The sequence below is a fragment of the Mesoplodon densirostris genome, chromosome 4, assembly GCF_025265405.1.
Source record: "Mesoplodon densirostris isolate mMesDen1 chromosome 4, mMesDen1 primary haplotype, whole genome shotgun sequence".
In the NCBI taxonomy this organism is placed as follows: Eukaryota; Metazoa; Chordata; class Mammalia; order Artiodactyla; family Ziphiidae; genus Mesoplodon; species Mesoplodon densirostris.
Window position 1 is genome coordinate 138,755,904 of NC_082664.1, and position 27,477 is coordinate 138,783,380.

Below are 27,477 nucleotides of genomic sequence, written 5' to 3' on the forward strand. Positions count from 1 at the left end.
ACAGGGACAGCAAAAGAGCATGGCTCTTGCCTGCAGAAGGCAGGTGTCAAGTAGGCTTGGAAAAGAATTCCAGTTGCTGTCATCGCAGGGGTGTGTCTTAACCTCTGTTTGAGGAATGTGACTTTACATGTTCCCACTGACCACGTGGGGCTATTATGAGATAAAAGTGAGAAAAAAGATTGGAAGTCACTGTCAAGTTTTCTACTTGGTCCGAGTGCCACTGAACTCCAGGTAGTAATCTGAAAGTGCCAAGGTCAACAGTGTAGGAAGACACAATCAGTTACATGACTTGGCGGGCAGTATGTATATCTTTGTGTGAATGAATAGGCGGGGGGTGAGTAGGATTTGCTGAGAATTAGCAAGAGCTGAAAATGCATAGGGTAAGACCAGCTCTGCACACCTGCTTCTTCACCTAACCGAATACTCACTCTGCAAACAGTCCGCGTTCAGGAGGTCCTGACACTTTTCGTGGCACTTCACTCCACACTCTGAACACTTCATGCCTTGCCGGGCAATGCCCCATAGGAGCCCTTCACACTCATAACAGTAGGTAGGTGTCGTAGCTGTCCAGACCTCAAAGTTGTGTGGGGTGGTGGAGGACATGGGGTAGATCAGTGCCTGCAAAGTCTTCTTGAAGACATGTATTTTCTGTGAAGATGAGACAAGTAACCAACATGAGCCACATCAGTGGATCTGGAGAATTTCATCATAAAACAAACCATTTTATCACTTTTTCCTGAAAATGCTATTTTGAGGGGACCCCTTGATTATTGATTTAAGTGAGGGCAGTCATCAAAATAACTCTGCACACTTATTCTTTGTTCAGTGTTCTAGGGCCCAATTCAGTTTGAATTGAACACAAAGACCTGCCTAATTTTTGAACACAAAGACCTCCCTAATCTTCATATTGGACTGGGCTCCCTGCTGTGTAAGCTTCTTTCATGGCAGCACAGAGCTCTTGTTACTTGATAATGACTATGTCCCTCTATCCTGTGAACTCCATGAGGGCAAGGATGATGAGCATAGTGCTCACTTCTGGATCAATCCTCAGAGCCTAACCTAGTCTCTGGCTTGAGATAGGTGTTCAGGAAACATCAATTCAAAAAAAAAAAAAAAGGAATTTATATTACTATCCTTGGTCTAAATTGGTTCTTCTGGTTCTTGGTAAAATTATGAAGTAATGGAAAATATTCTCAATGCTGATTTTAACCCTCTAGAAACACTCCCACCCCTCTTTTATATCCTACCCAGGCCTCATCTCCCTGATTCTATACCATCTCTAACACTACACCCCTCCCCAGTCCCAAAGTACACGTCTCCTATAGATCTTTCCACAGCGAACTGCTTTCATCACCTATTCCTTAGGAAGGAGCTCATCAACTAATTGATAAGAAAGCCCTAGAAGTAGATAAAGGTTAAATGTGGCACTCTCCCATGGTGCTTTATATTCTAAAGGGAGATAATTTTTAATAGCACATGGAAGCTGTTGGTAGAGTGAGCACTGAATGAGGAGCCAGGAGGCCTGAGTTCACGATCACAGGTCTCATCGTGTGACATATGAAACGGGCTTCAGAAGGCCGGAGCTCTCTTCCCTATTTCTCTAGTGCCTAAACAGTGCCTGTCATTGTCCTTGGGCATAGTAAAGGTACAACACATTTTTTGTGTGTGAAATGAATGAATGTCTGTTACTTAAGAGTCTTGTGATCTAGGAAGAGACTTAAACTCTCTAATCCTCACTTTCCTGTACTACCTACCTACCGTATTATGTTGAAGATCAGACTGTGAGATGGTAACAAATATAGTCCACAGACTTCAAACACTAAGAAAATACTAAGTATGGGCTTTCCCTGGTGGCGCAGTGGTTGAGAGTCCGCCTGCTGATGCAGGGGACATGGGTTCGTGCCCCGGTCCGAGAAGATCCCACATGCCACGGAGCAGCTGGGCCCTTGAGCCATGGCCACTGAGCCTGCATGTCCGGAGCCTGTGCTCCGCATCGGGAGAGGCCACAACAGTGAGAGGCCCGTGAACCGCAAAAAAAAAAAAAAAAAAGTAAAAGAAAATACTAAGTATTAGTGTTGATAGTGGAGACTTGTTTGGATGTGTCTGTCCATTTGATTGTCATATCCCACTATGCAGGTGATGTCCTGGTAGAAAGACTAGCACTCTCTGAAGTTAAAATTACAAATAACTTCCCACAACTACCTGATGCATAATGAATGGTTATTTACATAAATCCTGTAGGAGTCTAGCTGATAAGCGATGCTAAAAAGGAAGCACTTGTATTTTGCATTAATCATCCTTAAATCTCATTTCAGAATGTCTTCCCACAGTGTTGAAATGGCTAACTTGTCATTATTTTTCAAATCCATAGTACGGTAATAGCATATTTCCCTTTATTAATACATTCCCCTTATTATGTATTTTCCCAGAATATGTTTGTTAATGGTGGAAGGAGGTTCCCTACCAGGGAGTTAAGCATTACTAAAAAATTTTTCTAGCTTTTGAACAGCAAGATCCACCCTTGCTACTCCATGAGGGGCTGGTCAAAGCTCTTTATATTTCAAGTGAGTCTACGGAGCAACAGTATGTTCAAAATATGGGAATTTCTCAAGTAGAAGACCCCTGTGTTAGGGTTTGTATAGACAAAACAAGTGGATCCATCACTTTTCAATAAAGATAGTCTGAGCCAATAAATCTCTTGGCTTCATTCCCTAATGAAGATGCCTTGCCTTGAAAAGAACTGTTAAGAGTTCTTTTAGAATTATAAGTATGTATTATGCATCTTTGCTTCCCATTTACTGCCTAGCAGAGTGATATTCAATATCATCAAAGTGACTTGAATGACTCTTGGCATAACAGATTTACAATCAGCTCTCCATAGATAGTTTCATATTCTAGCTGAGCTGAGGGGTGGAGGACCATGTAATGTGTATATGTGTGTGGGGGTGTGTGTGTGTATGTAATACAAAATTTTTGACTGAGCCAAAAAAATAAGAATGGACTTTAGGTATATTTGCGATTGCATAATTTGTTGTCTTAGTAGGGGAAAACAACAATTCTAACTCATTGGAACACTTGGTGGGAATAGAACAGTCTGCTACTGAACGCAAGTGAGAAATACATATTAATTTAGAAAGCAGAGCTGGGCAAGGGGTTGATTTTGAACATGAATTTACCTGCATAATTTAAATTTGATGATGAACACACTTTAATTCCCTATGTCCACTTTCATTTTATTGAATTCAAGTGACAAATAGTCAGTGCTCTAAATCCCTAGGCTACACTAGGAGTAATAAATATAAGGACCACTTGCTAAAAAATTAAATAGGCTGAAGGAAAGCAAGTGAAAGACAGCTGAGAAGGTTTCACTGAAATGTTTGGTTTGGTTTGGTTAAAGAGGGATGGTCCATTTCATGAAAAGAAGAAGTGAAGCTAATTTCAAAAAGAAAAAACATGGAAAATTTACTAGACAGCACATTGAAAATCAAGTGAATGGGGCATTAGAATAAACCATAACATGTGAAAGCTGGAGAAGCTGGAGAAAAACACTAGGTAATTCACTACAGGTAATTCACTACATATCCCCAGTCTCAAAAAATTATAATGAGTTTTTTCATTCTTGATTTTTGGGGATATGGGCACTTGTTTACCAAAGCTGAAAAGTACTCTAAAATAAATGGCTAAAGAGAAATCAAGGAAACACTCCCATTTACCATTGCAACAAAAAGAATAAAATACCTAGGAATAAACCTACCTAAGGAGAAAAAAGACCTGTAGGCAGAAAATTATAAGACACTGATGAAAGAAATTAAAGATGATACAAATAGATGAAGAGATATACCATGTTCTTGGATTGGAAGAATCAACACTGTGAAAATGACTCTACTACCCAAAGCAACCTACAGATACAATGCAATCCTTATCAAACTACCAATGGCATTTTTCACAGAACTAGAACAAAAATTTCACAACTTGTATGGAAACACAAAAGGCCCCAAATAGCCAAAGCAATCTTGACAAAGAAAAATGGAGCTGGAGCAATCAGGCTCCCAGACTTCAGACTATACTACAAAGCTACAGTAATCAAGACAATATGGTACTGGCACAAAAACAGAAATATAGATCAATGGAACAGGATGGAAAGTCCAGAGATAAACCCACATGCATATGGTCACCTTATTTTTGATAAAGGAGGCAAGAATATACAGTGGAGAAAAGACAGCCTCTTCAATAAGTGGTGCTGGGAAAACTGCTACATGTAAAAGAATGAAATTAGAACACTCCTTAACACCATACACAAAAATAAACTCAAAATGGATTAAAGACCTAAATATAAGGCCAGACACTATCAAACTCTTAGAGGAAAACAGAGGCAGAACACTCTATGACATGAATCACAGCAAGATCCTTTTTGACCCACTTCCTAAAGAAATGGAAATAAAAACAAACAAATGGGACTTAATGAAGCTTAAAAGCTTTTGCACAGCAAAGGAAACCATAAACAAGGCGAAAAGACAACCCTCAGAATGGGAGAAAAGATTTGCAAATGAAGCAACTGACAAAGGATTAACCTCCAATATTTACAAGCAGCTCATGCAACTCAGTATCAGAAAAACAAACAACCTAATCCAAAAATGGGCAGAAGACCTAAAAAGACATTTCTCCAAAGAAGACATACAGATTGCCAACAAACACATGAAAGAATGCTCAACATCACTAATCATTAGAGAAATGCAAATCAAAACTACAATGGGGTATCGCCTCACACCAGTCAGAATGGCCATCATCAAGAAATCTAGAAACAATAAATGCTGGAGAGGGTGTTGAGAAAAGGGAAACTTCTTGCACTGTTGGTGTGAATGTAAATTGATACAGCCACTATGGGCAACAGAATGGAGGTTCCTTAAAAAACTAAAAATAGAACTACCATATGACCCAGCAATCCCACTATGGGGCATATACTCTGAGAAAACCATAATTCAAAAAGAGACATGTACCAAAACGTTCACTGCAGCTCTATTCACAATAGCCCGGAGATGGAAACAACTTAAGTGTCCATCATCGGATGAATGGATAAAGAAGATGTGGCACACATATACAATGGAATATTACTCAGCCATAAAAAGAAACAAAACTGAGCTATTTGCAATGAGGTGGATAGACCTAGAGTCTGTCATACAGAGTGAAGTAAGTCAGAAAGAGAAAGACAAATACCGTATGCTAACACATATATATGGAATTTAAGAAAAAAAATGTCATGAAGAACCTAGGGGTAAAACAGGAATAAAGACACAGACCTACTTGAGAATGGACTTGAGGATATGGGGAGGGGGAAGGGTAAGCTGTGACAAAGCGAAAGAGAGGCATGGACATATATACACTACAAAATGTAAGGTAGATAGATAGTGGGAAGCAGCTGCATAGCACAGGGAGATCAGCTCAGTGCTTTGTGACCGCCTGGAGGGTTGGGATAGGGAGGGTGGGAGGGAGGGAGACGCAAGAGGGAAGGGATGGGAGAACAGATGTATATGTATGACTGATTCACTTTGTTATAAAGCAGAAACTAATAAAAAAAAAAGATTCATGTACCACAATGTTCACTGCAGGTCTATTTACATTAGCCAGGGCATGGAAGCAACCTAAGTGTCCATCAACAGATGAATGGATAAAGAAGATGTGGCACATATATACAATGGAATATTACTCAGCCATAAAAAGAAACGAAATTGAGTTATTTGTAGTGAGGTGTATGGACCTCGAGTCTGTCATACAGAGTGAAGTAAGACAGAAAGAGAAAAACAAATACTGTATGCTAACCCATATGTATGGAATCTTAAAAAAAAATGGTTCTGAAGAACCTAGGGGCAGGACAGGAATAAAGACGCAGATGTAGAGAATGGACTTGAGGACATGTGGAGGGGGAAGGGTAAGCTGGGACGAAGTGAGAGAGTGGCATGGACATATATATACTACCAAATGTAAAATAGATAGCTAGTGGGAAGCAGCTGCATAGCACAGCTCCGTGCTTTGTGACCACCTAGAGGGGTGGGATAGGGAGGATGGGAGGGAGACGTAAGAGGGAGGAGATATGCAGGTATATGTATATGTATAGCTGATTCAGTTTGTTATAAAGCAGAAACTAATGCACTATTGTAAAAGAATTATACTCCAATACAGATGTTAAAAAAATAAAATAAAATAAATGGCTTATGAAAACATTTCTTATTCCAACAAAGCCTAAGATGGAATGATGGTCACTTTAGAAACTGAGGAAATGAACGGCTGAGCAAAGCATGAAAAATACATCTGATAAGAAGGGACTCATGTCTCAGGGGAATACTGCTTACTGGGGGAACAAGTGTATTTTTAGCAGCAAAATAAGACTGGATCAAACAAGATTATAAGGACATAGAGTGTGGAGTTTTTGTGGAATAAGGCAAAAGATAGGATATCGGGCACTGAATAAAAACAAAACAGAAGAAAACAAGGGGAAACAGTAAAATTAGCCATGGACGATGGGAAATGGAAGCCTGTAACTGACCTTTAAGAGTTGGATTAAAGGGAAGAGAAAATATATATACACACATACTTTCATACATACACACATGTACTTAGAGTAGGTAGAAAGATAATAGGGTGTAGCTAATAGGATCCAAGCTGATGTGAAAGGATAGGAACTGGTTATCAAGAGAGGGTCTTTGGCCTAGGTAAACAAGGAACTAGACATATGGAGAAGGTGGTCTGAAGAACAAGCAGAGCTCAATTACTGGAATTAGGACTGAAGGACACAGTGGATTCAGCAATTTGGGAGACTTCCTGCTAATCTATTTTAAGTGTTTCTAAACTTTTCAAATCTTCTACAACAAACATATATTATTTGCTAAAATGTATGTATGTTCTGATAATAATAAAATGTATGCTCACTGAAAGAGTAATTTATAAACCCAAACAAGCATTAAAATAAAAAATAATTTAATTTTTCAAAGTTAGGTATGGTTTGATGCATGTTCTTCCAGTAATTTTTCTACTTATAGCCACAATATCAGGCTTTTGCAATCAAGTAAAAAAGAATAAACATTATTTTTATATTACTAGTGTGATTCCAGAAAGTAAGGAAATTTTTATTGTTTCAACACTGCTTTAATCCGTAGAAATGATTACTCTGCTCTCACTCAGGTAAGACTTAGTAGCCAAGTACAACCTTTGGACTACAAAGAGGAGGAGGCTCATATTTTAGACACAGATTTTGTTAAAAATTCCTGCTCCGAGAAACTGGAATTTAAAGTGAGTTGCCCTAATATATCACTTTCTGAACAATTAGGACAGGGAATGAATTGCCTTTTCTATTGATAACTACATAGGGAAATTAAAATGAGTCCGAGAAACAAAGCAATCAAGCCTCCTGCAGGGAACAATTACCAGTGTTTTTGGACCACCAAAATTCCAATCTACAAACTGTTAACACATAACAGGAACAAAGCTTGACTGTCTCCATTTGCCACATACTTTTTCTCCTTTTTCCTCTCCTATGTTAACCAGCAACTTAACTAATGAAGTTCTATTTTTCTCTGCATCCTGTGGGCCTCCTTCATAGAACTATGTAAACCATCTCTTTCCTATACTTGAAAACAATCACATTTAGATAATTCCAGGAAAAAAGTATGCTTCTTGTTTTCAAGCATATTTCACATACTTGATGCATGATTTTAGAAATATACTTACTGTCCTCTAAGTATCATTTTGCTATTTCTGGACAAAAGCATCAGAAAGATTTGCAGAGCAAAGATTAGGTATAATGTGACCTTTGAAATTAGTTATAAGCATGAGGACAGAACAATGGTAGAGTAAGTTCCTGAGTATAAAAACAGACATAATTTCATGACTGATTTACTCATTAGACTAATCATTACATAAGACTGACTGTAGAAGCTAAAATTACTTGGGTAAAATTTTTTGTAGCAGAAAGTGCTAAAAGAGACTAAAAGTTATGTGCCTATACATGGAAGACTGTAAGTAATTTGTTTTTACTTATATTGTTTTATAACAGGTACTAATTACCAGTGACCTAAGTACCTTATGGACTGAGTCCAAATAAGGAGGGTAGAACAGTGATAAAATAGATGGTTCAATAATTTAAGGAGAGGAGAATATAGTATCTACACTCTGAAGTACAATATGGTTCCATGCCAATACATGACATGGAACTTGATCTGATAACAAATTAGGGTAAATTTGTCCATGTACTATATAAGTATCACTTTTTCTCCAATTCAAACTTTCAATGAAAAATATATATATATATATACAAATAAAGAAGGTGGTATGAGATGAGTAACTTATTAAATATAAGCGGCCAAAAATAATTTGAATTTCTCCACTGGGAGAAACTTTAGGCATTTTAATCTGGAAAGTCTAATTCTTACCAGTTGGGGCAGAGACTGAGTTCTTATAAATCTTCTGACAGAGGCCATGAAAGAACAGGAAGAAGGGTTAGGATATTATAAAAGGAAGAGAGGGAAAGGGGTGACCCTCCCTCTTAAAGGGAACCCATTCTATTGTTCTCTTGTAAAACCAAGAAAGTCAATCGTGTAGCTATGTAAAGCTGTGTAGTGAAAGTAGATAATCATAAAAATAATAACTAATATTTATGCATCCAAAATGGTTGAAGTGCTGTCTATTTGTTATCTCATTTGATTCCCCTCCAAATCCTCTAGAAATATTAGTATATTCATTTTGTTTATTGGAAAACTGATCTGGAAACCTGGCAAATGAATTTGATATAGCCCACTAGGTAAGTGTTGGAAAAAAACATTTTACTATGTAGAAGGGCTTCAAAGAAAGATTCCCCAGGCACCTAAATACATAAATACATAAATGGGACTTAATGACAGATTTAAAAAAGCAGATTCTGTGGAAACCTAAGAGGTATGTTTGGGATCCAGTTAAACTCCATGGGCTTGGATCTTTGAGTTTTCAGACCATTTTCAGATAGGACATTTAGACTTGCCTTCTACCTAATGTGGGCACTGAGGGTAGTAATCAGAGACTAAGCATTTTCAGATCTTTATATATTTTTTCAGGATAGAATTATTGATCAACTTTAAAATTTGAAAAGTATTTTAATTAAACATTTAAAAATAATAGAAGTAAGCTCAAATTTATTTTAGTAAATGTAAACTGAATCCAACCATAAAAAGACAAATTCTGAGATTGAATTTTAAAACTAAGCTATCTGTTTTTATGAGATATGCATAAAACACATTAAGATTTAAAGAAAGGGCTAGAAAAGGTTCTATCAAGGAAGATATTAACCTAATTACTTCAGTGAGCTGTATTAATATCACATAGAATATGTTTAAGGAAAAAACATGCAAGAAATTAACAGGATTGTTACCAAAAGTTGAAAGAAACAATTTATCAGGGATATAGAAGTACCAAAATTTATGTACTGAACAGTAAAAGCTCATATGGGATATCTACAGTGCTGATCATGTACTAAGCCATAAAGCAATCTTCAATTAAATACTAAAGACTGAAAATACAGTCCACGTCCTCTGAACACGATGCAGTAACAAAAATAAAGCCCTTATCTTTGGAAGATTAATGAATATACTTTCTAAATAACTGATGAGTCAAAATATTAATCACTGGACAATTTATGAAATAATTCTATCTCAACAACAATAAAAGCACTATATATCAAAACTTGTATGATGCAGCTAAAGTGTGCTGAGAGGAAAATGAAGAATTTAAAATGCATTTGGGAGAAAAGACAAAAAGAAAATTAGGTTATACAAGTGTGGTAAAAATATAAACAGAAGCAACAAAATGATAGACATGAAATCTTTGAAGTTTAGAAGGAGGAAGAAAATGAGGAAGGAATACACAAGGGATGGAAATATTCTCTTTTTAAAGCTGAATGATGGATATAAGGTGTTTGTACTGTTATTTACTCCCTTCATTTATGTTGTAGATATTATTTTGTGTGTATGCACTAGTTAATAGCAACAATAAAAATTAACAAACTACATATTCAACTTAATAAGTTAGAAAAATAGCTCAGGGAAAATATAAAAAGTAGAAGATGAATAAGAGCAGAAATAAATGAAATATAAAACAAAGAAACAAAATATGGAGTCAACAAAACAAATGCCAGAGAATCTCTTGCAGTACTGATTCTATAAAAGAGATAAAACAATACAAATAAATAATAAGATGAAAACAACACAAGCTTTTATAAATGATATAATTATATGAACAATTTGATGGTATTAAATTTGCAAATTTAGAAAAAAGGATAACTTTCTGGAAAAAATATAAATGATTAAAATTGACTCAAGAACAAATGTTTAAATAACATGGATAGAATTGTTATACTACATAAATTGATTTAGTAGTCATATAACCACCCTAAAAAATCAAAAACAAAAACAAAAAAATGTACAGGACGGTTTTAGAGGCAAGTTTTGTCAGTCTTTCAAGGTTAGCAACACTTACTTTATGCAGATCACCCCAGAGAAGTGAAAAAGGAAAGCTTCCCTACTTATTTTATAAAATTAGTTTATTCTTGATGCCACAATTGTTCAAAGATATGGTAAACCATAGGTCATTTTACTAATGAATATAGGTACAAAAATCTTACATAATTAGCAAACATATGAGAAAATGGAGGCCAAGAAAATTTCAGTGACTTGCCCAAGTTCCCTCAGCTAGTAAATGGTGGACTTGGACCAACATTTTTCTCAAGTCAAGGACCATGATTTCCTTCTCTTGAAGAAGGAAAGAAGCAGCACCAATAGCAATACTACTTGTAAACAAGAGATAACCTGTATATTTGGTGTCATTGCTGATGACTCCCCTGTCAGTACTCCCTGCAATCTGCCCCTCAGTTGCAAAGGGTTACAGGGAGGCACTGGGCTTAGCAGGTACTCTGGATACTTCATCCTAAGTCCCTGTCCCACTGCCCTGACTGCCACTGCTGTGCCTGGCAAGACATTTCTTTAATTCTCTCTCATTGTGAGTAAGTATTATTACATTAATTTAACGATGAGATAAACAAGTCTCAGGGAGACCAAGCATATTGATAAGAAGTGAGTTCTCAAAGGCAATAGAGGTGGAGCTGAGATTCAAATTCAGGCCATTTCACTTCAATACTTGTTCACGTGGTATGAAAGATTCCTGTTCCTGAGCAGGAGTCCGGAATCCCTGGGTGAACTGCAACTTCCAGATTGAACCCCAGGCACCAGACAGGTGTTCTGACCTGCTTCCTCCTTCCACGTATCTTTCTAGGTCATGCTAGGAATAGGACCCAAGTCTGATATCGTGTTTATCCCCACACCTAGTTCTTGCCAGTCCCTTTTCCTTGGCCTGAATCCTGTTATTGGAAGAAGGACCTCTATCCTCCTAGATAAATCAACCCTTTATGAGAATTGACACCCCCTATAAGCCTGCCCTTAGGCCAGCCTCCAAAACATGGACATCAACCCAGATAGAACAAACAGTGTTCTAGAATCTCTTTTAGCCTTGGTGATTTGGATTCCTCACTCTACCTGAGTTTCTCATAACCATCATCTAAGCCTGTCTTAGTCTAAATACCCCTGCCTACTAAAAGCTTCCATTATGAACTACAGCAACAGTGGGTACAGAATATAGTATCTCAGCTCCTCTCTCACTATAAGCATCGTGACAGCAGGGTTTTTTAAATGAGTTGTTCTCTGCCTTATTTCCAAAATCTGAAACAATGCCTGAAACACAGAAGACAGTCAATTAATATTTGTTGAAATAGTGAATGGATTTACTTTGACTGTGCTACTCTTGGGTCTAAACCTAGGAAACTAACACTGAGAAAGCAAGCACAAAGCTGCACAGTGTAGTGCCAGGCAGGTTATTGTTGTGGTATATGGATACTAGATTGTTATCCTGTCTGGTGTTATTAAACCAGATGGGAATATTTCAAAGCTGTAGTGCTTAAGGGCTGATTAGACAGAGATTCCCAATCAGTCCCAGCAGCTCCTTGTGGTGACTGAGAATTGGTGATGGAGGGGGCGCCTGGCAATACTTTGCCCACTGCCAACAGTATGTCAGTGGAGGTGGTGCTGGCTGACCCACTGTCATCTTGCATCAGACTTTATAGCCCTTTCCTTCCTTGGAAGAGATGACTGAGCTTTTTACCACATCTCTTTAATTCAAATAGAAGGGCTACCATTTTCCGCATGGCCAAGCCTTTTTTCTTCATGTAAAGGCAAACATTTCATGCTTCACATTGAGGGTGCCTGGGACTCACGAACTGGGAAGTGGAAAGTATTTGCTCCAGCATTTATGTTAGTTGCCTATGTAATGACTTAATGTGACAGCTTGTCAAGAGTGACATTTAATATGCCTGTTGTACAGAAGTCATATTTCATTTGCTTTTTGAGACATGGGCCCCAGGGACTCGGGCTCTATGAGTTTTAGAGGGAGATGATGATGGACTCTGTTCATCCACTAAACACCCAAACAGAAATATCTTCTACATAGGTCTTCTGAAACTAAAGAAGCAAAATGATACGTTTAAGTAAAGGAACAGTAGATCAATAGCTAATTTAACTATGAAGTGAGGGTGTGGTCTCTGTCAGAGCCTCAGAAAATGTAGTAGCATTCCTCTAATTTCTGTCATTTTCCTCTTCACTTTTCATAGGAATGAGTATTTGTGCGTTAAACCAAATAGCAAATTTTAAAATATAAGAAAGGATAGGAGTCTATCAATAAAAACCTTCCATCTTGATTATTTCCTCAAAAGCAAAAGACTGGATACTTTGAGATTCGGCAAGCACTATGAGGCTTTCTCATATACCAGAGAACTTTTACTTTCTCTCGTATCCAAACTATAGTGAAAATATTACATGGCATCATAAACCCAGTAGATAAGAATAAGCCCTTGGGAAAGCAGCCATATTTTAAAAATCCTATGGTACAATAAAAAATGTTCTGAACTTGCTGTAGCACCCAGATATTCAAAGGGACATGTACTATTGCTGATGTAGTACTTAAGGGCTGATTGGGTTGGGGAGGGCGGCTTGCTGATAGACACCTAGGAAAGGTTGGCTTTGGGTGGAAGATGACAATGACAGGACGAAGAGAATGAAAAATAAATATAAATAATGGTGTTTAAATGGCAAATGTGTAGAAATTTAAAACAAGTAATAATAGTGGCCACATTTTTATTCTCTAAGAATGACAAAGTCTCTAAAAATTGGGAGAGGTAGAGTACATAGTTGCAATAAAGGATGGCACAGATAAATTGTCTTGGATAAAAGCCCCAGCAGAGGGACTTTCCTGGTGGTCCAGTGGTAAAGAATCTGCCTTGCAATGCAGGGGACGCGGGTTCGATCCCTGCTCAGGGAACTAAGATCTCACATGCCGCAGGGCGACTAAGCCCGTGTGCCACAACTACAGAACCCACACGCTCTGGAGCCTGCATGCCACATCTAGAGAAGAGAAAACCAGAACACCACAACTAGAGAGGAGCCCATGCACCACAACGAAAGATCCTGCATGCCTCAATGAAGATCCCAAGTGCTGCAACTAAGACCCGACACAACCATAAAAATTAATTAATTAATTTAAAAAAAAAAAGCCCCAGCAAAGTGGCTGTGCAGGATGCAGTTACCATGGCACAACACTCACTGCTCATTGGAATCACCTGGAAGTTTAAACAAAACAAAACAAAACAAAACTCTTCTATCCAGGCTATATTTGAAGCCAATTAAATCGAACCATGTGAGTGAGACTCAGACATAAGTATGTTTTAAAGCTCCCCCAGTTGATTCTAATGAACCAAATTCAAGAATCCCTGACCTACTTGTACCTTCTAATCAGGCTGGTTCTTTCATTCAACAAGAATTGACAAAGCATCTATCTTATGTCAGGCAGTGTATTAAGCAATAGGGATGAAAATATTTAACAAGAACAACAAACAAGATATAGTGCTACTTTCATGGAGTCTAAAAGGAAAGGCTTATGCAAAATAATCAAACTGTAGTAACAAAAATAATAAGAACACCAGCTTGTATTTATTGTTTACTGTACCCTAGGCTGTGTAAGCGTGTTAAATATTCATCCACTCCCTTAATCTTCTGTATTATTATCATCTCACTATACACATGAAAGAACTCAGGCTCAGAGAAGTTACATAACTTACCAGACATAACAATGCTAATTTAGTGGCAAAGATGGGACTCACCCCAAGCAGCCTTCACTCTTAACCATGCTATACCATACTATACTATGGAGGTCATGATTAAATGCTAGAAAAGCCCAGTGGAAGAAGCTAATAATTGAGCCAGAAGGGGAGGAGGGTGTTTGGGAAATCCTCCCAAAGGAAGCAAAACGTGAACTATGTAAAAACTTAGCAGGATTTTTTAGGTGGACAGTAACAAGCAAACTGTGTTAGGATGAAATAGCATTTGTAAAGATGGGAAGGTGTATGCATATTTGAGCAGCACAGGATAATTTGTATGATCATGCAGCTGAGGCCCTGAGAAAGTTTGTTTAGGGTCAGACTTTCCCCATGTTCCCAATTATTCCTAGAGCTTTGGAATGAACATAACAAACAAGCAGCCCAGGCAGAATGCTTTTCCCCAGACTATGATCAATGCATAGTTAGTAAGTGACTCTCTGCACCTACCAATTCCTCATTATTTAGAGATGTCCTAATCACCATAGCCAGGGAGAGTCCAGATTTCCGGGCAGCCAGGGTCTTTAAAAAAAACCAAAAAAACACAGAATTATGAGGTGACTGCTATGTACCTATTACTCAGCAGAAGGTGAAAATGTAAAAGTATAGACTATCACTATTCACACTTTAGTCAATAGGGACCTACCATTTTCAGTAGTCAGCCAGTTCATCCAGAATGTGGAATCATAGGACATTAAAGCTGAAAAAGGTCCCTTTAGATCATCAAACCTAGGCTCTACATTTTACAGATGATAAAACTGAGGCCCAGCAAGGCAGGCTTGCAGCCCAAGGTTTCTAGGCTGGCAAGAGGCTTCTAGGACATTGTTTTTCCCCAAGACGATCATAATCACATTCCTTCATAAAACATAACCATTGATACAGAGCCAGCTGATCTGTCTGATAGCCCTGAATCACAAGTGGTACTAGATGATTCTTGAGTTGTCCATAGTTCCCTGAAATATGCTTCTATATCTGGCCAGAATATTTTCTTCCAAGTGTCCATTTTATCAATTGAGAATCATCATTAGACTTGTTTTCTTCACTCATTGTTGGTAACTTAGGTGATTTTAAATAAGAGTCACATCCCTTTAGTTTCCCCTGTAAAATAGAACCATTATGCTGCTCCCACCTGAAACATATACAATATAATATACTTGATGGTGCTATAGAGAACTCTGGAAATCAGGAGTTCTATATGGGAATATTAAATCTTCTCTCCCATTAGGAACAAAGGGAAGTCATAGTGGAATAATAGATCTGGTCAGAAATATATCTCCTTGGAACTACAAAGCCATTGTGCCCAGTTAGGTTCAGTATAGTCCTAAGTGAGCAGGTGACTCACTCCTCACTTATAAACTCCTACCATCTCCACTCCTACCATGTAAGCTTATAGAGGACTTACCTCCAAAGATGATCTTCCATCTCTGACAACTACTGTCCCTAAAATTATGTTTTTATTTTATTTTAGTCTGTATTTGTACCTGTTGTTTATGTGAATTGGTCTGTCTTTCAGAATTGAACTAGATGTTAAATCTTGGAGAACCCAAACTTCTTATTCTAATATGTCTCTTTTTATTTCCCCATCTTGCTCTCTTTGATCCCATGAATAAGAGCAGTGTACATTTGAGAAGATTGCCAAGTATTAATTAAATAAAATGAAAGTCACTTACCATGGCCTGAAGTGTCCAAGTGACAGAGAAAACAAAATATAAATAATTAGACATACGACAGGTGAGAAAAGAGTATAATAATGTTAACTAAGCCTAACACTTAAAAATAACGTCACACTATAATGGCAGGAATCTGAGTTAATTGTACAGACATATCATGCTTTCCAGCATAAGATTTTTCCAGGCAGGATTTTGTCTTTCCTAATTTAAAACTAAAGTGATGAACTTCAGATGAAGGTTTTCATAGCAAAATTGAAAATTACTGGTATCAAGAAATTGTGTACGTTGTTGCTAAAAGGAAAACTTCAGTTTCTCTGAGGGAAAATATATTTTCATTTAATAAACTATTAAGAATAAGCCTCCAGAAAAACATGAAAACAATGCAAATGATAGAAAACATTTCTTTTTCATGTTGATGGGCTATTTGTTTTTAGAATTTAATACAGACTATTATCAATTCTTTGCATCTCTAAGCAGTCCCCAGCATATTTCCTTATAGGAGAGTTTGTCATTCAGAGTTATGTTCAGGGCCAATAAAGGTTTTAATGACTTGGAAGCCATGGTTTTCTTTGGAGAGTGGAACAGCTTATTAATTTGGCTAGACTTGATCTTAATATATGAGAATAAGGAACTGATTAATATTATCTGCATGCTTCGTAAAGCATAAAGTTTACTAGGTTAAGATGAAGACTGTCAAATCTAGCCTTCAACTGCAAAGTAAACTGTGGTCATCAAAGCCCAGTTGCAGCAGCCCACTTTGCATGCTGTGTGACTTCCTTCTGCTCAATTATAGGGCCATTTTAACTCAATTTGTAATTTCAACTGATATTAAAAGCTGTCAAAAGGTTAGAGTTATTTCCTCCCTCTAATAGATTTTAAAGAAATAATAAATATAACACTTGCTAGCATCCAGCTTCTTCTGTGTTTTATTCTATGAAACATTTACAGGCTAGGCATTTAATGAGAAGGACAATATGACATCTAATAAAGATAAAGACAACGTATGCAGTCAAAATGAATTTAACAGGAGTGACTCACCACATCTCGTACAATAGGCAGAGTTTTTTTCCTTCGGAGATCTGGCATACTATCAATACCATAAAGTCCCCACCCGGCTCTGAAAGAGGGGAAAAAGGAATGATTTTAATGGTTAACTGACTCTTTATAAGAGGACAATTGAAATTGTTAGGTATATGGAACTTTGCACCTCGAGGAAGAAACAGAACCAAACCAGTTTTGCTGAAAGTTTGGTCTGTCTGCAATGGTAAAAAAAAAAAAAAAAAAAAAAATTACTTTTATTGTAAAAATACTATGTTTTGTGTATATTGCATCTTCACAGATTGAACTCCAAAGTGGCATCTCAAGGATTTATAGACACATCTAAAATACTAGTGATTATTCCAATACAAGAATTTCCACTTATCTGAATTATCTAAAGATAAATGCACAAGATTATAATAATTTGTTACACAAGGATGTTCACTGCAACTTTTTTTTTGTAGTAACAACAAAAGCTAGGTAACCTAAATATTCAACAACAGTATACTGATTGAATGAATTATAGTATATTATACAATGGGAAGGATGAAATCGTTATAGTGAATAAGGTAAATATATGTGTATATATGAAAAAATACTTATAGTATGTTCAGAAAGCAAGTTTGCATATTATTATGTTTCATATGGTCCCACATTTGTATGTGCATTTATATATACACAGAAAATTTCTAGAAATATATTCACCAAATTGGTAAACTGTAGTTACCTCTGTGGAGTGAGAGAAACTGGGTGATAGAAAAAGAGAAGACTCTCCCTATGTTATAAATCTGTTAATGTCCAATGTTTTTATAATAAGCACGTGCCATCTTTGCAATTTAAACTAATTTTAAAATATATTAATATTAATGCTTATTAAAATAACTTTAATAGATTGAATTTGATTTTTTTTTTTTTTTTTTTTTTGCGGTATGCGGGTCTCTCACTGTTGTGGCCTCTCCCGTTGCGGAGCACAGGCTCCGGATGCGCAGGCTCAGCGGCCATAGCTCACGGGCCCAGCCGCTCCGCGGCATGTGGGATTTTCCCGGACCAGGGCACGAACTCGTGTCCCCTGCATCGGCAGGTGGACTCTCAACCACTGCGCCACCAGGGAAGCCCTAAATTTGATTTTTTATTGCATTAAAGCTACTCTTTTTATACAACCAAAAAGGTGCTAACGTCATTGATGACAGACAGCTACTCCTTCCACTCACTTGAACTGCAAAACCCCTACTAACCTCTAGCTGAGAGTCAGCTTTTGCACCAGAAACACCACAATTCATACTGCTGGGTTTAGGTGGGCAGCTCTGCCACTGGAATAGGCTACAACAGCCAAAAATATGTTATCAGCATTTTACTGTCCAGTTTTCACTGACACAGATTGTTTCTTCATTTCTGCTGCTTAATTTAACAAAGGGAAACCTTTGTCTTATTGGATCTCTCTTAGTAGCCACAGTCTTAATTCAAATACTTCCAGTTGTACCAATCTGGTGATCTTGGACAAATTACAAAAATGCATCATACAACATATACAAAATATTAATAAAAGCAAAATATTAATAAAGATAAGATGGTAATAAATAGTAATAATGCCATAAAGTACATGTCTGAAAATGAGGACCAAATGCAGTAATAAATGTGAAATATTAAAACCACTGCACATGGGTAAGAAGGATGTCAGTGATGAACAGAATATACTTAAGGTCACACACCTGAACTAAAATTTACCTGTAGATCATAGAATACAGGACAAGAGTAATTGTGGGGCAGAGATCAAGGAAGAGGAAAGAAAGAAGAGGGGTAAGGAATAAAAGATGGGAGGGGAGACAGTGTGTGGTAGGGGGAGATGACACTTAAGTAGGCCACCACTGAACCTGTGAAAAAGGAGTTAATACAGCTTCCATCGTTTTCTAGAATAAGGCCAATTGACACTCTGTAGGTTAAGGGCTGTGATAGTCACGGTGACAGAGATCACAAAAGAATCATTGGCAGCATCTTCTTATGAATTGCAAGAAACTGCAGAGTATAGGAGGAGGAAAGGGCAGTGAATATTTGTTTTTCTTTGCAACACTCATCTTCAGAAAGACTACTACTCTCTGTGTGACGCCTTGCTTCCCTCCTATCCTATTTCCATATTCTTGCCTTCTCCCTGCCTTGACCCTCCCACATCCCAAACATCAAATATATGGGAAAAGGATTATGCGAGTGGGTTCCTAAAAGGATTTTTCCAGTTTCATTTGCTCCAGTCTAAGGCTCTGATTCCAAGCAGTTTCTACTTTCTCTCCTCTGTTAACAGAATAATAATGGCATAAAATGTTCATCAATAAATGTCTTTCCACCACATTACATAGCAATCATACTAACTGCCTCCAAATGTTTTGAAATGTTTTGAAGTTACTTTAATAACTTTGTAAAGAAACACATTCAATTGTGATAATGGTGATAATTTTAATGGTGATAAATTGTGATAATTTTCTCAATTGAGAAAATGATTTATAAACTGCCAAGTGTTATATAAATGAGTTATGTGTTTTCTTCCTATCAATAACAAATTATTTATTTTCTTTATGTTTTCCTTCTTGTGGAACTTAATTCCCAAGCCAGCCTAGAATTTTGAGCAACCTCATATTTTCACAAATTCAGGAATCAATTACACATATATATGTTCTTGAACCTCACACTTCACCCTTATGCTTCTCTCATCAGAACAGAGATATCCAAGAACCCAGGCCAAACTTGAACCCAAGTTAGAAGACATGGATCCAGAATTCATCTCTGTCCCCTCTGAATTTGTCATTTACTTTCATTAAACCTATATTTTTAAATTGTAATGCAATAAAAATGTTCTCTTAACCTTCACAGATAGTCCCCATAATGTTATCAGGTTGTGTTTCCTTATAATTTTACATTTTCAGCATTACTATAATAAGTTTGTATAAATGTATACTTTAATGAGCTTATCCATCAAGTAATAATAAAACTTTTATTTCAAACCTGAATCTTAAAAAAAAAAAAAATCTGCCTAATAGCCTCACCTCATGAATAGAGAAGTGCTTGGTGAATACTGTGAAGCTCTACACAAATATTTTTGTAATATTTACTGAGAGACTTCCTAACCAGGAGAGATCTGGGAGCGATTAGATAACAAAAAAATGGTGAAGACTGGAAAGAACAGTAGGTAAGTAAATTATTGCCTTATAGGCAAGAGGTCAAGTTCATGGATATCCGTTAAAGAAATGAGCCAGGCTTGATGATCAGGAGGTCACAGCGAGTCATCAAAACAGGCAACAGCAGACAAGTAATTCTGAAGGGAAGTCTAATTCTAGGGAAGAAGCTGTTTGATTTCAACCCTTTCTGGTATAGCTGATTGGATTAAGCCATCTTTAACTGTAGCAAGCAAACTAGCTAATTCTAGCTAATATTTATGTGGCACTTACCAGGAGCCAGAGAGAATGCTATCCATCATAGCCAGTCTTTACAAGCATTACCTCATTTTATTCTCAAAAAATCCAATAAGGTATAACTAGAATTATTTCTCTCATTTTATAAGTGAGGAAATGGAAGCACAGAATAGTTCAGAATCATCCCAAAGGTCATTATCTAAGTCAGAGTTAGCACTGCCAGGATTTGGCTTACCATACTCTACTGCTTATATGATTACATTATTCCACATTTACAACGAGTTGAGGTTTCCCATTAATCCCATTTTACCTTTAATAAACCTTAAACTGAGCAATTTCCCCAGGCCTAGAAATATCTGGTAGAGCTTGATTTCCATTGCAGGAGTGTCTTGCCTCAAACCTCATGTTCTTAATAGCCAATATATATATTTTTTTTTTGGTAGGAGGAAATCAGAGGCCTGTCCTAGTAAAGGTGCTGCTAGTATTTGAATTTAAAAAAAATTTATTCTAAGGGTATTATCTTTGAATTAGAAACACTGTATTACTGTATAAGATAGTCCCAATTCTTCCCAAGTGGTTCCTCTCCAGCTATTCAAGTGTTCTCCCAAGAAAAAAGGAGACCTTTAGACTACAGGCATTACAAATGATCAGGAGATCTACAGAAATATCTGGAACGTCAATGATCACATATAATTGACAATGGATATAATTTTACAGGCTAAATTGAAATGTGTTCTAATCCAACATTTGTTCTATTAAAAAGTCTTCATATTTTTCATGGTTTTATTCCTTAGTTCTTTGCATAATTATACTAAAAGAAGTTTACTGAGTTTAATAACATCTGAGTATAAAAGTATATGGCTATATACCTTGACTTGGGTTAATTATCTTGTTACAGAAAGAAACACATGTTGTCTAAAAGATATATACAGTATTCTGTAATTTTTAAAAACCTGATACACAGGTAGAAGAGGTAAAGCTGGTTTTTACTAAGTACATAGTAGTTATTTTTAATCCAAAATTGATCTGATAACATACGGAGTCTCTACGTATTGAAAAAGAACTCTGAGAAAGCACCAGGAAAGTACTGCATGAAAACAGTTAAGCAGGTTTCCTGAAAGTGGTACTTTCTGATTATGGGACAAAGATGTGCTATTTCCGCATGTGGATGCTTGATGCTTAATTGGTAATATTCAGAGACTTGCTGATTTCCATTAGAAATCAGAAAATTGGTAGACACTGTTTATATCCAAAGGAGTTGTTCAATTAATTGAAGACTACAGCCCTGAAAAAACAAATTATAGTGCTTCTGTTTATTTCTATGTTTCCAAGGCATTTACTGGGCAGGGCTATATAATTAATCTTTTTTAGCATTATGGAATATTAAGGCAATGTAAAGGTTAACAATAAATCATATTAACTCCCTCTCCTCTAATACAGCTGTACTCTCAGCCTTTTAAAAACACCTCTTTGTATTTATTTCATTACTTAATGCTGATAAACATACAATGATCTATACTGCTTTTTTTGCTTAACATGATCTATTTTACATACATTTTAACACACTTTTCTTGATGATCATTATATACTTTAATTATTCCCCTGCAGCATATTAGAATATGTTGTATCCTAATATTTTCTTTTCATTTTTTTTCACCTTCTGGAAAAGATTTCCATTACTGTCAACACCGAATGAGTTATTTATGTTTGTGTAATTGATGACTCATTCCTCACAGCCAATTAATCACCAATTCCTAATGATTTTTTGATTCTTTATCTCATCAAAACTAAGGCACCATCTATCATAAGATAAAGCATTATTTTATATATCATTGTGAAACAATCAAATTAATCTCTGACACCATGCTTTCTTAGTAATTAGAATTTAAATTTTATACTAACTGAAAGGGCACTCTTTAAATGACTTTGTCTATGGCATAGATTTCTGTCATATGTCATGCACATTTTTCTACATATGAAAAGGAAAATATAAGCAAAACAAATTGTTATTCCTTAAACTTCTCATTCAAAATTCAACCTTTCAGAATTACTCTGCAACCCAGAATTGTCATTGTCTGGGACTTTTTCCAAATTACTGTCTTTTAAGCCATAAAGAACAACAGTGATTGGGCATTATGGAAAACAGTGCTCCATTACTGTCTCTTGTATTCCCAGAAGCAGACAGTTCTGCTGCAGAGTTCGGTGATGGTGGGCTCTCAGCCTTACCAAAAGCATCAAAAGAGACAAACAAGACTCTGATCCTTCCTCCAATCATCATTGTTTTTCTAAACTGAAGTATTAAGAGATTGCAATTGTCCAGCCATACCACCAGCAATAACAATAAAATGATTACACTTTCCCAGGGCACTTTTAACTAAGTTTACAAGCATGCAGGCTTGTAAACTCTTACAACTGCTGCTTGGCTACTAATGTTTTTAAGACACCATCAGTTATTAAGATGCATCTCCATTCATTACAAAGTATAAAAATGTGCATTGTAGAATTGATAAAACAATTCAGCTGTCTCCCTCTTGAACTCTCCCATTGACAGTGCCCTAGTCCAGGCTTTCCTATGTTAACTAATTTCTTAGAATTTTTGCCAGCCCATTTTTTACATTGCTAACAGAGTGATTTTTCTAGAACACAAATTTGAAGATGCCTTTTTTTTTAATACTCAATATGCCTTACGCCTACAAGCACCTACAAAGAACAAACCCCTTTACATCCCAGTAAGGTACGATGTCTCCTCCAGTCTCATCTCTTTCAACTTCTCCCTATACTTCCTTGCTCCAGTCATCTTGAACTTCTTGTAGATCCTCGGAGGCATCACACTGTTCCCTACTTGTCTGTTTTTACTCTGCTACTTCCTCTGCGGGTACTGGCCTCCTTGCTGAGTGGCATAAGCTAACACCTACTGACCTCCCAAATGAAACTTGAACATAATGCTCATCAGTCCATAAGGTAGACAGATGTAAGTACATCCTCCCCATCTCAACCAACTCTACTTGACTGTGACCTCAACATCAGGATGCTCAGTGGAAGGGGCTGGGGAGTGAGGGGAGGAAGAAGGGGGAGGATCATGCCTCCCACTTTTCAGTTGGGCTTCTCAGCAGCTGTGGGTTAAAATTAAATATTTGTTACTGAGAGAAGGATATCCTACTTTTTGGTTGAACTGGGGCAGAAAAACATTGGAGAACAGTTGTTCTAAGTCTTCTGCCATAACCCCTGTAAAACCGCATTCTGTTTGTTTACATGGAAGTCCCTGCTAGAATATAGGTTTCCAAAAAATAATAAATCTTACTCCTCTCTACTCCCCTAGAGCCAACTCTGACATGTAGCAGGGAAGACTGAAACATGGAAGGTCAAGTGACTAGGCCTTGACACTGGAGAGATGAGACATTAAGCAAGCTATGGTTTTTATCATCTCTGAAATAACACCTAAAAAGAACAAGACAGAAGCCAGAGGACCAAGCAGAAAGGTAAGGACCACACACTGAAGTGGGGTAGCAGGCAAGGACTTAGTCCTTGGAAGAAGATAGGAGCCTAGTTACTCCACCAGGAAATATTTTTTAACCTCTATGAACCTTGATTATCTCATATGGAAAATGCAAAATTTACTTCACAGTGGTATTGTGGGGAGCGCTGATTGAGAAGACCTGTGTAAGTAGATTATGCATTATTGGTAGCAATTATTTTATTATAGACTTGTGTAAACAGAAACATTATTGAAGTTGATGGAATGTTTGCTGGCCCACTGCTGCCCTATGGCTAGTCACATTCCTCCAACTAAGGAATAGATTAGTAACAGTCTCTGGCAGACATGCACTTGTGGGTAGCTATCTACTTAAATAATTAAAGCAAGAGAAGGGCAGAAAGCCAAATTTGTGATTGTATCCCATGTGGTATTCTGAGCGTTATTCACTTCCTCTTCTGACTCAGCTTTGGTCTAGACTTCTTTCCTCTGCTGGTCTCGTTTTGATTAGTGCCTCAGCCCTGATGAGCATGCATCTTGGCTGAGCTTATTCCTTGCCTAACCCTCATCTACAATCCTGGTCCCAGTTATTTCACTTTATGTTGAACAAAGGTCTCACAGATGCTCCAACCAAGTCCATTTTTTCTGTTAGCTCTAATCTTGAAAAACACTGCTTTATCCTCTCAAATAATTGTCTAAGCCCTGACTTAAAGCAGAAATAAAATTCAAAGCATAAAGCTTCTCCCTAGTACTAATCATGCCAGACTCCTCTATCTTCTCTTCATTACTTCCTGGGTTCTCTGAACTATGGCCATAAAGTAGGATATTTGTCTTTACTGAAAATCACATCTAGTCCTCTAAACTACCACTGATGATCTCTGTGAAGGGAACTACATTAGAGACCAACATGATGTCTCTCAGTAAAACTGGCACAGCCATATTTCCTTTTGCCTTGGAGTGATCACTAGTTGCTTGGTGGAGAGTGAGATGAGCCAGTCCTATATATCTACTGGTTCCACATTCCTAGGTTCAATCAACTGCAGGTTGAAAAAATTTGGGAAAAAATAATCCAGAAAGTTCAAGCAAAAATTGAATTTTCTGTGTGCTGGCCACTATTTGCATAGCATTTACAACTATCTAAATAGCATTTACATTCTACTTGCTATTGTAAGTAATCTAGAGGTGATTAAAAGTATACAGGAGGATGTACATAGGTTATACACAAACACTACACCATTTTATACAAGGAACTTAGGCATCTTCAAATTTTGGTAACTGTGAGAGCCTTGGAACCAATCTCCCACAGACAGCAAGGGGTGAGCGTAATAGGCTTGAGTTTAGAGGCCATAGCTGTATAAAAAATATAGAAAATTATGTGCAGTGGGACAATGCTGTTCCCATCTGCGAGGCCAAAGGGAAATGAAACTTTGTCAGGTATAGCATATTCTTATCTTCCAACTCTTGCTCATTCTGGGCAAATGTCAGTAAAATAGTGAACTGGCATGTTGAATTGCCATAACATTTTTTTTTAACGTCTTTATTGGAGTATAACTGTTTTACAATGTCGTGTTAGTTTCTGCTGTATAACAAGGTAAATCAGCTATACATATACATATATCCCCATATCTCCTCCCTCTTGCATCTCCCTCCCTCCCACCCTCCCTATCCCACCCCTCTAGGTGGTCACAAAGTACTGAGCTGATCTCCCTGTGCTATGCAGCTGCTTCCCACTAGCTATTTTACTTTTGGTAGCATATGTATGTCAATGACACTCTCTCACTTTGTCCCAGCTTACCCTTCCCCCTCCCCGTGTCCTCAAGTCCATTCTCTACATCTTCATCTTTATTCCTGTCCTGCCCCTAGGTTCCTCAAAACCATTTTTTTTTTTTTAGATTCCACATATATGTGTTAGCATATGGTATTTGTTTTTCTCTTTCTGACTTACTTCACTCTGTATGATAGACTGTAGATCCATCCACCTCACTACAAATAACTCAATTTCATTTCTTTTTATGGCTAAGTAATATTCCATTGTATATATGTGCCACATCTTATTTATCCATTCATCTGTCGATGGACACTTAGGTTGCTTCCATGTCCTGGCTATTGTAAATAAAGCTGCAATGAATATTGTGGTACACGACTCTTTTTGAATTATGGTTTTCTCAGGGTATATGCCCAGTAGTGGGATTGCTGGGTCATATGGTAGTTCTATTTTGAGTTTTTTAAGGAACCTCCATACTGTTCCCCACAATGGCTGTATCAATTTACATTCCCACCAACAGTGCAAGAGGGTTTCCTTTTCTCCACACCGTCTCCAGCATTTATTGTTTGTAGATTTTCTGATGATTGCCATTCTGACTGGTGTGAGGTGATACCTCACTGTAGTTTTGATTTGCATTTCTCTTATGGTTAGTGATGCCATCATTTTAAAATGGTTTCCTTTCTCTTTCTTGCTTTCATTCTCTTACTCTTTCTCTAGTTCATACAGTAAATTTGTGTATGAACTGACTTCACTGAAGTAGGCAAGGAGCATGTTTGTTTTGCTGAGTGCCTGGAGTACAGTGGGTATCAATAAATAGTTTTTAAGTGTTCTTGCATATTTCCACAAACCTGTCAGCACTTTCAAGTAAAGACATCCATTTTAGAACCAACTATCTTTCCTGCAAATTATTTTGGATGTCTCCTTTTGATTTCTCGGATTTTTATACTATCACCATTTGTCCAGTTGCAGAGGCTTAAACTCCTTAATAACAGCTAATCCAAGTTGAAAAACTTAAGCAACCTAAGATATTATATATTCTAACAGTCTTGTATTTTAGGCATACAGAAACTCAGCTGCAACAAAATTTAAATGCTTGTTCAAGATACCCAGCTTACAGCAGCTAGCTAGAAATTCTCAGGACTCCAGAACACCACTAATGCCCTTCCCCCCTCTCCTTTGCTTCTAATATCCAAGAGGTATCAAGTCTTGTCCGTTTCCATTCATCACAGTTTCTTTTCCTTCCTCACATTGTCTCTCATTTGTATCTTTCTTTATATTTGGATCACCACTATTTTTGTTGTGAATGTTATCCTATTATACCTGGAATTCTTTCCGTTGACTTTCTAATTACTAACTTCCTTATCGCAGTTCATCTTGAACAGAACTGCCATGTCCATCCTGCTGTGAGTAGGTAGCCATGAGGCTAACATGATGAAAGCAATGTTTTAAGAAGACCAGTCTGGCAGTGCTGTTCACGATGGATTAGAGGACAGATAAAGGAGACAGACAGATGGTCTAAAAGATTGTTGAAGTAATTCTGGATTCCTTAATGAGGGTCTTGACTGAGATGGTTTCACCACTTTCTTTTCAACCCTTTCATTCCACTTTATGAACTCTGGTAAAATTTCCAATTCAAACTGCTATAATATTTTAAAGAGTAAATGGCCTCGTTGCCAAGGAGAGCCTTTGTATTCCACTAAATTACTTTCTCCTTTCCTAGGCATTGATCTCTCACCACTCTGTAATGTGCCTTAGCACTTTAAGAAAGGCTTTTCCTTTCAAATCCTTGTTCTTTTGAAACATTGTTTCAGAAATGCTGACTACCTCATTATTCATTTTTACATTATTTTTCAAAAGCTAATGTCATTTTTAAGTTTTTAAAGACATAAAGGGGATGTGAAAGATTCACCATTCTGTTA

General features: G+C 37.1%; 1 protein-coding gene across 2 annotated transcripts in view; it reads right to left on the reverse strand.

Moving 5' to 3' along the window:
* Positions 1-27,477, reverse strand: part of UNC13C (unc-13 homolog C) — a 587,724-nt gene that overhangs the window by 376,784 nt on the left and 183,463 nt on the right. The window contains exons 4-7 of one of the 2 annotated variants that reach the window (XM_060095294.1): positions 16,924-17,002; positions 15,886-15,891; positions 14,666-14,737; positions 429-648 (exon numbers count right to left, since the gene is read on the reverse strand). In XM_060095294.1, the coding sequence (XP_059951277.1) occupies positions 429-648; positions 14,666-14,737; positions 15,886-15,891; positions 16,924-17,002 (377 nt within the window). The remainder of the gene's footprint in view (positions 1-428; positions 649-14,665; positions 14,738-15,885; positions 15,892-16,923; positions 17,003-27,477) is intronic. The other variant, XM_060095293.1, reaches the window with a different exon arrangement.